General features: G+C 46.7%; 1 protein-coding gene across 1 annotated transcript in view; it reads right to left on the reverse strand.

Annotated features, from left to right (window-relative positions):
* Window positions 1-1,504: 1,504 nt before the first annotated feature.
* Window positions 1,505-12,229, reverse strand: part of LOC144484922 (NACHT, LRR and PYD domains-containing protein 3-like) — a 184,988-nt gene continuing 174,263 nt past the window's right edge. The window contains exons 13-14 of the mRNA XM_078203281.1: window positions 6,634-6,804; window positions 1,505-1,589 (exon numbers count right to left, since the gene is read on the reverse strand). Of these exons, the coding sequence (XP_078059407.1) occupies window positions 1,505-1,589; window positions 6,634-6,804 (256 nt within the window). The remainder of the gene's footprint in view (window positions 1,590-6,633; window positions 6,805-12,229) is intronic.

The following is a 12,229-nucleotide window of genomic DNA, read 5'->3' on the forward strand; positions in this document are numbered from 1 at the left end:
CTGTGCACATCTGAGGAGGAGGAGAGGACCTCAGAGGGTGAACCATAACATTATTCCCCCACTCCCTCAACATAAGGATTTGTGGGACTGACATCCCATTGCTCAGGGATCAGAGAGAGAAGCAACAGGAGTCAGAGGAAAAGCAGTTTTCCTGATTCATAACTGACGCCAATAGTAATGGGCAGTGTTTTTTATACAAATACCAGTGGTGAAATTATATTGTTGAATATTCAGTTATTATAAACACAATCTCACACAGTCTGCTACTTACTGCAGTTCCTGTATTTTACAGTCCGGATTCCTCAGAGCCACAGACAGCAGTTTCACTCCTGAATCTCCCAGGTTATTGGAACCCAGATTCAGATCTATCAGTGAGCGGTTTGTACTGAGAGCAGAGGCCAGGTCCACGGCACAAGAATCGGTAAGATCGTTACCATAGAGACTGGAGATCAGAGAGAGAAAAATAACAGGATTCAGAGTAAATCCACAGTGTTTTTAAGAATAAGATCATTAACAATAATAATGTACAGCGCGGGACATTCAAGAAACACAACTTCAGTTGATACAGAAGGCAAAATTCTATTGATGCTGTAAATCTGAAATATGAATGAATATGTTGGAAACTCTCATCAGGTCAGGCAATATCTGTGAAGATAGAAACAGATTTAGTTTCAGTTCAATTAGCTAAAATTAAAACTTGGGAGTAGCAGTGAATTAAATTGTTTGAAGTGACAGGGAGCTGGGGATGGGCGGGTGACAAGAACAAAATGGAAGTGCCGGAGTGATTAAATGACAAAAAGGATGATGGTGAAAGGGAAGAGCACAGGATTCCCATGTCCTTACCCTGAGTCACAGGGAGGGACATGGGATGGTCAGTGGCTCAGGAATGGAGTGTGTGGTGGGGTTGAAGATGATGAGAGAGAAACCTTTTTCACGATGCCAGTGGTTCGGGTCTGGAATGTACAGTCTGGAAGTGTGGTGGGGGCAGGCTGATTCGAGGCATCACAGAGGGCAGTCGATGAACAATCGAATGAAACAATGTGCAAAGATACGAGGAGAAGGCAGGAGAATGAGACAAATTCCTAATCCTAGTTTGGTGAGCCGGTGCAGACACATTTCGCCTCGTGGTGCTCCGCAATAATTCTGTGAAGATAATGGTTGGAAATGTATGGAGATTTTAACTGGAAGCTGGTGATGTTGCAGTGTCAACAGGGTTAGGTAATTTAGCCAGTGTCCACACAGGGCCATTGGTATCTCTCTCAGGTAGAATCACAGAATTGTTACAGAGCAGAAGGAGACCATTCGGCCCATGCTCTCTGCACTGACTCTCTGAATGAGCAATTTACTAAGTGTCATTCCCCCAAATTCTCCCCGTAACCCTGCACAATCTTCCTTTTCAGATCATAATCCAATTCCCTTTGGAAATGTTCAACTGAACGTGTCTCCACCACACTCCCAGACAGTGAACTCCAGCCCTTAACCACTCGCTGCGGGAAGTCCCGGTTCAGGCAATGCTGGCACGGGCAGCAACTTGATAGGCAGCAGCTCTGGAGAGACCAGTGAGGAAGATCTGGTTACTGAACACAGGGCTGGAATGGGAGGAGAAAGATTAAACTCAATTCAATGATGCACTTGGCAACACTTGGTCCTCTTCCCCAAGGCTACGTGAGTTTGGAGCAAATTTCTGTTCTCTCAGGACTGGACAGTATCTGCCACATCAATCCAAGTATATCGGGATGGAGATTACTGGAGACCTGAGTAGGCGTGGGTTATATGCTTGCATGAGGCAAAAGGATGAATAATTTGCCAAGTTCTGACAAGGTGGTGAAGCATTTTATAACATATAATCTGAGGCATATGGGGTCGAATGAGAATGAAAGTGAAATGGTAGAAAGGCCATCCCCACACAGACACAGGCAATGCCCAGAAAGCAGCATCGACTGTCAGAGACATGTCAGCCTCTCTCTGCAGGGTTCTAGTTAGTCAGATAACCCTAGCACTGTGAGAATGGGATGGTCACAGGCAAGAGGCTTTCCCTGCGTAGACATGATGGTCAGTCAGGTTCTCACCAGCATAGGCTTGTGTCTTTGATGGGAGAGTAACAATGGAACTTTATGTGCCTGTAGAAGAGAGCACGAAACGTCAGGGAATGAAGTAAAAATGATGACAGCGTCCAGATCTTGTAATCCTTACACGTAGAATTAGCAGCGCTGGAGCTGGGAGAACAGCAGATAGTGTGGGAAATCGCTGATTGTGATACTGGTTGTGGAGCTGAGAGTGTGCGGTCGAATGGATGGACACAGGAGACTCTCTGGTGCCTGCAACACACAGAGTTTGTGTGCCCATCACCGGTCACATGGAACCGGCTGAAGGACGTGTTGGAATGTACATTTTGTCACAAACTATGTCTTCAAGAAATATACTGAATATTGAAGGATATTGAATTTGATGATCAGCCATGAACAAAATGAATGGTGGAGCAGGCTCGAAGGGCCGAATGGCCAACTCCTGCTTCTAGATTCTATTTTAATCATGTTTCTCTGCAGGTTATGTTGTCGGCACCGTGCTATCTGTAGCCGGTTTCCTTTATTGTTACTGAAGCAGTATAATTGACATCATGTTGATTTTAATCTGAACTAATGCAGTGTTCTGTTGTTTCAGTGTTTCTCCTGGGATGGCAGAGTAGAGCTTGATTGCGGGTGATTGACAGGTTATGTCATGTGACTGAGGGACAGCTATTTTTCACAGAACATTCTAGTTTTAATTCTGCTTTCAGAAGCTGCTTGAAGTTAAGACAAACAGCAGTGCTGTTTCCCTCTCTGAAGTTGGAGTTTTTTCTGTTTAAGTGTTGCTGTGGTGGAAGCTGTCAGAGACTGGGGTTACCTCTCTGCGGTTGGGCTGTTCGGAGGCGACATCCTTCTCTGAAAACAATTGTCTGTTTGCTCTCCGGAAGTGGTAAAAAGCTGGAACGCGGCAACACGTGAGCTTACTTGTTTTTGTGCTAACTAATGTTGGAGAAGGGTGTATGTCTGTGGATATTGCTTTATATTGGAATAACAGAGATAGCTAGCTGTTAAGAGTTATACTGTGTCATGTTTAAGTCTTGCAATTGGTGAAGGTTATGCTAATTCTTGTTGTTATGTTCCAACTGCATTCTTAAATAAACTGTGTTTGATAAAAGCATCCTAGTGGGTCACTCGATTCATACCTGGAGTGAAACACCTCATGCTCATCAATGCCAAAATCAAATGTAAAACCAAGGGTCCAGGCTAACCTCACAAAACACCTTGGAGTTTCTGGTCTGCGTCTTAACAATTGCCTCCATTCACTCTGTACTCTTCCTCACAAATCAAGGGTTGTGTGACTGGGTGACGTGTGTCCCCCTGTAAGCATGTGAACGGGTCCTCAGAGTCACTGTCACATTGTTCCCCTCCACCCAGGGCACAAAAATCAATATGATTGACATTCCACTGCATTGGGATCAGAGAGAGAGAAATCACAGGAATCAGTGAAAATTCAGGTTCTGGTTCATAACTTCCAACCCCTGGGCCTTTATAGAGTTTTTCAGCACAGAAAGAGGCCCTTCGGCCCATCGTGTCTGTGTCAGCCATCAAGCACCAATCTATTCTAACCCATTTCCAGCACTTGCTCCATGGCCTTGTCTGCTGCGGCATTTCAAGTGCTTGTCTGAATGCTTCTTAAATGTTGCGAGTGTTCCTGACTCCACCACCCTTTCAGACAGTGAGATCCAGATTCCCACCACCCTCTGGGTGAAAAAACTTTTCCACAGAACCATAGAATCCCCACTGTGCAGAAGGCTCCCAATCGCCCCATCGACTCTGCACTGACTGTCTGAAAAAGCCAGGCCCACACAACTGCTTATCACTGGACATTTATCATGGCAAATCCACTGAAACTACACATCTTAGGACATGAAATGATAATTTAGCATGGTCGATCCACCTAACCTACACATCTTTGGACTGTGGGAGGAAACCAGAGTACCTGATGGAAACACGCACACATGGGGGGAACATGCAAGCTCCACACAGGCAGTCACCCGAGGCCCGAATTAAACAAAGGTCCCTGACGTTGTGAGGCAGCAATGCTAACTACTGTGCCATCTTCAATTCTCCTCTGAAACTCCTCCCCAATGCCTTAAATCTATGCCCCTGGTTATTGTCTCCTAAAACAAAGGGGAAAGGGTTATTTCTATAATTTGATACAACTCCACATGGTCGTCCCCCAGCCTTCCCTGTCTGAAAAAACTAACAGGAGCATTGACATACAGATGGATCTGTGCGTACTTGTCCACTGATCCCTGAAAGTGGTAACACAGGTGGATAACTTGGTCAACAAGGCATGCAGCATGCTTGCTTCATTGGCCAGGGCATCGAGTATCAAAGTTGGCAAGTTATGTTACAGCTGTATTAAACTTTAGTTAGGCCCAACATGGAATATTGCATGCAGTGCTGATCGCCAGACAACCAGAAGGATGTGGCTGCTTTGGAGAAGGTGCAAAAAAGGTTTACAAGGATGTTGCCTGGTCTGAAGATATGGTCTAAGGTATGAAGAGAAGTTGAATAAACTCGGATTGTTTTCACTGGAAAGACGGAGGCTGAGGGGCGACCTGATAGAGGCAGATATATGGTTGATAGTTGGAGTCTTTTCCCCAGGGTGGAAAGGTCAACTACAAGATGGGACAGTTTGAAGGCAAGAGGGGGAAAGTTTAGAGGAGACGTGCGGGGAAAGTTTTCACATAGAGAGTGGTGGGTGCCTCGAATGCGCAGCCAGTGAAGTTGACGGAAGCAGGCACGTTCCCAATGTTCAAGGTTTATCTTGATAGAAACATGAACGGGAGATGAACAGAGGAATAGAAGCTGCGTATGAGCAATAAGTACTGGGTCTGAATAAGAATGAGGAGTCGCCGCAGGCTTGGTGGGTCGAAGGGCCTGTTACTGTGCTGCATGGCTCTTTGTTCTTCTTTGTACATGAATGTTAAAATCACCCGTGATTATTGCAGAATGTTTTTACAAGACCCCATTAATATTCCTGTGTCGGAGATTCTGAATACTGTTAGGGGCCTAGAAATGATTCCCACAAGTGATCTTTTAACTTTGTTAATTCTTATCCCTCCCCAAACTGATTCTGCTTCTTGATCATTGGAACTAAGTTCACCTCTCGCTGCTGTACTGACATCTGTTACTAACAGCGAGACTCCACCACCATGTCCTGTCCTCCATTTACTGTCATCCACTCACTCTCCCCCCTTTCACAAATCAATGGATGCTGTGTCCGGGGAGAGCTGTGCACATCTGAGGAGGAGGAGAGAACCGCAGAGGGTGAACCATAACGTTATTCCCCCACTCCCTCAACATAAGGATTTGTGGGACTGACATTCCATTGCTCAGAGATCAGAGAGAGAAGCAACAGGAGTCATAGGAGACAGAGGGTAGTGGTCGAAGGGTCTTATTCTGGCTGGAGGTCTGTGAGCAGTGGTGTTCCGCAGGGCTCTGTACTGGGACCTCTGCTATTTGTGATATATATAAATAATTTGGAAGAAGGTGTAACTGGTGTAATCAGCAAGTTTGCGGATGACACGAAGATGGCTGGAATTGCGGATAGCGAAGAGCATTGTCGGGCAATACAGCAGGATATAGATAGGCTGGAAAATTGGGCGGAGAGGTGGCAGATGGAGTTTAATCCGGATAAATGCGAAGTGATGCATTTTGGAAGAAATAATGTAGGGAGGAGTTATACAATAAATGGCAGTCATCAGGAGTATAGAAACACAGAGGGACCTAGGTGTGCAAGTCCACAAATCCTTGAAGGTGGCAACACAGGTGGAGAAGGTGGTGAAGAAGGCATATGGTATGCTTGCCTTTATAGGACGGGGTATAGAGTATAAAAGCTGGAGTCTGATGATGCAGCTGTATAGAGCGCTGGTTAGGCCACATTTGGAGTACTGCGTCCAGTTCTGGTCGCCGCACTACCAGAAGGACGTGGAGGCATTGGAGAGAGTGCAGAGAGGGTTTACCAGGATGTTGCCTGGTATGGAGGGTCTTAGCTATGAGGAAAGATTGGGTAGACTGGGGTTGTTCTCCTTGGAAAGACGGAGAATGAGGGGAGATCTAATAGAGGTATACAAGATTATGAAGGGTATAGATAGGGTGAACAGTGGGAAGCTTTTTCCCAGGTCGGAGGTGACGATCACGAGGGGTCACGGGCTCAAGCTGAGAGGGGCGAAGTATAACTCAGACATCAGAGGGATGTTTTTTACACAGAGGGTGGTGGGGGCCTGGAATGCGCTGCCAAGTAGGGTGGTGGAGGCAGGCACGCTGACATCGTTTAAGACTTACCTGGATAGTCACATGAGCAGCCTGGGAATGGAGGGATACAAACGATTGGTCTAGTTGGACCAAGGAGCGGCACAGGCTTGGAGGGCCGAAGGGCCTGTTTCCTGTGCTGTACTGTTCTTTGTTGTTCTTTGAGTCAGAGGGAAATCAGTTTTCCTTATTCATAACTGACGCCAATAGTAATGGGCAGTGATTTTATATACAAATACCAGTGGTGAAATTATATTGTTGAATATTCAGTTGTTATAAACACAATCTCACACAGTCTGCTACTTACTCCAGTTTCTGTATTTTACAGTCCGGATTCCTCAGAGCCACAGACAGCAGTTTCACTCCTGAATCTCCCAGTTTATTGTAACCCAGATTCAGATCTATCAGTGAGCGGTTTGGACTGAGAGCAGAGGCCAGGTCCTCGGCACAAGAATCGGTGAGAGCGTTACCATAGAGACTGGAGATCAGAGAGAGAAAAATAACAGAAATCAGGGTAAATCCACAGTGTTTTTAAGAATAAGATCATTAACAATAATAATGTACAGCGCGGGACATTCAAGAAACACAACTTCAGTTCATACAGAAGGCAAAATTCTATTGATGCTGTAAATCTGAAATATGAATAAAATATGTGGAAAATCGCAGCAGGACAGGCAGCATCTGTGAAGAGAGAAACAGATTTAGTTTCAGTTCAATTAGCTAAAATTAAAACTTGGGAGTAGCAGTGAATTAAATTGTTTGAAGTGACAGGGAGCTGGGGATGGGCGGGTGACAAGAACAAAATGGAAGTGCCGGAGTGATTAAATGACAAAAAGGATGATGGTGAAAGGGAAGAGCACAGGATTCCCATGTCCTTACCCTGAGTCACAAGGAGGGACATGGGATGGTCAGTGGCTCAGGAATGGAGTGTGTGGTGGGGTTGATGATGAGAGAGAAACCTTTTTCACGATGCCAGTGGTTCGGGTCTGGAATGTACAGTCTGGAAGTGTGGTGGGGGCAGGCTGATTCGAGGCATCACAGAGGGCAGTCGATGAACAATCGAATGAAACAATGTGCAAAGATACGAGGAGAAGGCAGTAGAATGAGACAAATTCCTAATCCTAGTTTGGTGAGCCGGTGCCGACACATTTCGCCTCGTGGTGCTCCGCAATAATTCTGTGAAGATAATGGTTGGAAATGTATGGAGATTTTAACTGGAAGCTGGTGATGTTGCAGTGTCGACAGGGTGAGGTAATTTAGCCAGTGTCCACAAAGGGCCATTGGTATCTCTCTCAGGTAGAATCACAGAATTGTTACAGAGCAGAAGGAGACCATTCGGCCCATGCTCTCTGCACTGACTCTCTGAATGAGCAATTTACTAAGTGTCATTCCCCCAAATTCTCCCCGTAACCCTGCACAATCTTCCTATTCAGATCATAATCCAATTCCCTTTGGAAATGTTCAACTGAAGTGTGGTGGAGGTCGGCTGAATCTAAGCAGTCAAAAGGGAATTAGATGATTTTTTGAAGATCGGCAATGAGCTACGAGAATGGATACGAGAAAAAGGCTGGAGAATGACACAAATTCCTAATGCTAATTTGGTGAGCTGGTGCAGACACGATGGGCCAAATGGCCTCATTGTGCTCCGTAAGAATTCTGTGAAGAGATTGGTTGTAAATGTACAGATATTTCAACTGGAAGTTGGTGATGTTGCCGTGTGGACAATGTTATTAGCCATAGTCCCCAATAAAATATTAATATTTCTCTCCAATAGAGAGAGACAATTAGCTACATGTAGCTTCAGGGACACAACTTAGTAAACGTGAGGCAATGGGAGGAGGTGGGACTCCATGAACCCCACAGCCGGCATGAGGACAAAACCCTCAACATTAGCGTCATTCTACATCACACTCGAGACACCGAGACAACTGAACTAACCAACTCCACACAGAGCCAGAACCGGCACATAAATATCTGACAGGAGAGGGGAATCCGTCCACTCAGGCAGCACAGGCAGAATCACAGTATTGTTACAGAGCAGAAGGCGGCCATTCGGCCCATTGTGTCTGCACTGACTCTCCGAATGAGCAATTCACTAAGTGGCATTCCTCCACCTTCCCCCAAATCCCTGTGCATTCCAGAGCTTAACCACTGGCTGCAGGGGAAGGCCCCATTTTGGCAATGCTGGCACCAGATTCAAAGGCAGCCAGCAGCACTTTTAAAGGCTCTGAAGGGAGCAGTGAGGGAGCCCTGGTTAATGAACAAAGGGCTGAAATGGCAGAAGGCAGATTCAACCCAATTCGCTGACACTTCCCTGGAAATTCTCAAGGCTATTTCGGTTTGGAGGAAGGTTTTGTTCCCTCAGGACTGGAGAAGGATACCTGTCACATCAACCCAAGCAAGTCTGGATAGACACTGCCAAGGGTCTGAGCAGTGGCTGCAATGAGGCAAAAGATGAATAATCTGATATGTTCTGACAAGGTGAGCGTTAAGCCTACAGGCTGATATGTGAATAAGGATGAAAGAGAAATTTTGGAAAGACCATCTCCACCCAGACACTGGCAATGTCCAGACAGCAGCATCAATCTTCAGGAACATGTCAGCCTCTCTGTGAAGGGTTACATGGAACATAGGACATAGAACAGTACAGCACAGTACAGACACTTTGGCCCACGATGTTGTGCCGAGCTTGGTCCAAAACCAAGATCAAGCTATCCCACTCCCTATCATTCTAGTGTGCTCCATCTGCCTATCCAATAACCACTTGAAAGTTCCTAAAGTGTCTGACTCCACTATGACAGCAGGCAGTCCATTCCACACCCCAACCACTCTCTGAGTAAAGACTGCTGCACTGCCGACACTGAGTGACCATCCTGGTGGTCCCATGATGGTCAGTCTGGCAGCATCATAGGCTTGTGTGTGTCTTTAATGGGTGAGTATCAATGGAAATTTATGTGCTTGTAGAAGAGGGCACACAGCGTCAGAGAAGGAGCCAAGAGTGACAGTGTCTGGATTGTGTCATCCTTGTGCCAATGGAAGATGCAGTGCTGGAGCTGGGAGACCTGGAGGCTGGGCGGGCAATCGCTGATGGTGAGATGGGTTGTGGATCCAGAGAGAGTGAGTGAGTGAATGGATGGGCACAGGAGAGGCTCTGCTGCCTAGTCCAAAACCTGGTGCTTGTGTGTCTTCCATTGGTCACATGGAGCTCTGGATTAGGAACAGTCTCCAGGACATGTTGGAATGTGCATTACCCTCTAACATTCTTCACTCTCTCACAAATCAACAGCTGCTGCGAGAGGGAGACAAGTGTCCACCTCGGAAGAAGCGGAGGGGTTCACAGAGGGTGCTCTGTCACATTATTCCCCATAATCTCCACCAGAGCAGATACTGTCTCACACGAGTAGCAAAGGGGTTACATTCTGGTAGCACAGGAACACACACAAACCCGAGCAGCTGATGGAGGCAGCAATAGCTGAGTTCACTCACACTCTCGAGAGGACAGGTCATTGTCAGCTTCAGGAAGATGAAATGTGACTGGAGTCTTTAACAATGCAGCAGATACTGGAGCTGCAGCGTAGGATACTTTAACATCCGGTGGAGTTTCCAAAGGCTGTGTGTATCCATACACAAAGGATGGAGGAGTCAATCCAGGCCAGCAGTGTTACCATGTTTCAGGTCTGAGCACAAATAGCATCCTCCACAGAGAGATTGGTGACCTTCATGGAGAGTCACATCCAGCCTATCACCCACAGGAAATACAGGTGAACCTGCATGTTCTCACCATCTCCATGAGCTCTGTGGAACACGGGCTGCGGGAGGGGTGGGAAAATGTGCCTGGAGTAACTGTCAGGACCTCCCTCGCTGAGCAGGGAGGGTCCAGTTTGCCCTGAATGGATAGAGGAGCGGCTGCCTGCAGCATTCGGGAGCTCCTCTCAGGATGCCCCTGGTGTGGGCAGTGGGTCCCCTTCTGCTCCGACTGTGACACAAGCACCTCACGAAGCTATGATGACAGAGACAACTCCAGCATCTGTGCAGAGGACCCGCAGTTGGCCGGATCCTTCCAGGACTCAGGAAATCCGAGGACAAAGGCCACGGTCATCGAAATTCTCAGTCGAGAGAGGTAAGATGCTGCCTGCAGCTCAGCGGAAAGTGCGGGGACGGTGGTGGTTGTCATGGTGGGGTTGCTTCCTTGGGTTTCACAGGGTTATACTTTGTTGTTACTGGTCACTTGGTTATGTCTGTATTTTCAGTAAATTCAGAGATGGAGCACCACTAAAAAACTCCTTCACCATATTACTGGGTGCTTAACAGTTCACTGGGAATGTGAGATGGGGAATACAGCACTGAATCAGGTCAATACAATTCCAATACCTTTGTTTCATGTCGTGACGGCTCCAGGGAAAATATAAAACATTCACAGAAACAGCAACAGTGCTGGAGATGGTGAAGATTTATTACACTGAATGGCTGTGTGAGTTAAGGTTCTTGGAAAACATGTCTGCATTACTGAATCTCCATCCTCCCTGACACATATCCCATGTCCCTGGCCTGTGGTCCATGGGGGTTCCTCATCATGAAGTTCAAAGCTTCTCCACTCTAGATCCAGGTTGTATGGAACACAGCACAACACCAGGACATTTGAGACCCTCGCTGAGTATATTAAATAGTTCCACCAGATCTATCTTTAGAATTCCTCTGGCCTGTGCAATGGTCACACTATTTGTCCTGTCGCAGCTGTTTTTTCTCTCTTCCGTGACTGTGTTTGGGTTACACACAGGCACAATTACCCACCTCTACAGTGGGTAGCGCTTGTCTTTATTAATTCTTTCAAGGGATGATGGTATCACTGGCAATGCCAACACTTGCAGCCCATCCCCAATTGCCCTTAAGAAGGAGGTGGTGAGCCATCTTCTTAAATTCTGCAGAGCATCTGGTACAAAACCGCTAGGAAGGGACATCCGGGATTATGATCCCGCATCAGTGATGGAAAAGCAATATATTCCAAGTCAGAATGGTGTGTGGTTTGGAAAGAAGTCTGAAGCTGGTTGGTGTCCCATCCTTCTGATATCCTTGGCCATCTCGGTGATGGATAGTGCCTGTTTGGATGATGCTGGCTCAGGAACCTTGGTGAGCTGCTACATTCCACCTTGTATGTGGTAAAATGCTGCCACTGTGCGTCAGTGGTAGAGACAGTCAATGTTTAGTTTGGTGAATGGTCAGCTGATCCAGTGGGCTCCTTTTCCATGGATGAGCTTCTTCAGTGTTTTTGAAGCTGCAGACAATCCAGCAAGATGAGCGGATTCCATCACACTGCTGACTTGTGCCTTGGAGATGGTGGGAAAAATTTGGGAGACAGGAGGCGAGTTCCTCATCTCCGAATTCCCAGACTGTGATCTACCCTTGGAGCCATAGTGTTTACAGTTCAGTGTCTGTTCAATGGTCCCAGTGCGCCCCCACCACTCAGGATGTTGATGGTCGAGGATTCAGCGATGGTGCTGCCATTCAATGTAAAGGGAATATGGTTAGATTCCCGTCTGTTGGAGATGGTCCTTGCCTGGCATTTGTGCAGTGAAACATTACTTGCCATTTATCAGGTTAAGCCTGAACGTTCTTCAGAGCTTAAGACGCTAGCTCTGTCGAAGAGTCATCCAGATTCGAAGGGTTAGCTGTTCTCTCTCCACAGAAGCTGTCAGACATGCTGAGCCTTTCCAGCATTTTCTGTTTTGTTCAGGTCTTGCTGTTTATGGGCATGGACTGCTTCAGTCTCTGAGGAATTGTGAACAGTACTGAGCATTGTGCAATCATTAGTGAGCATCCTCACTACTGACATTATAATGGAAGGCAGGACATTGATAAAGCAATTGAAGGTGGTTGGGATTTGGACATCACCCTCAGGAACTCCT

This window comes from Mustelus asterias, unplaced genomic scaffold (genome assembly GCF_964213995.1).
Source record: "Mustelus asterias unplaced genomic scaffold, sMusAst1.hap1.1 HAP1_SCAFFOLD_134, whole genome shotgun sequence".
Classification (NCBI taxonomy): Eukaryota; Metazoa; Chordata; class Chondrichthyes; order Carcharhiniformes; family Triakidae; genus Mustelus; species Mustelus asterias.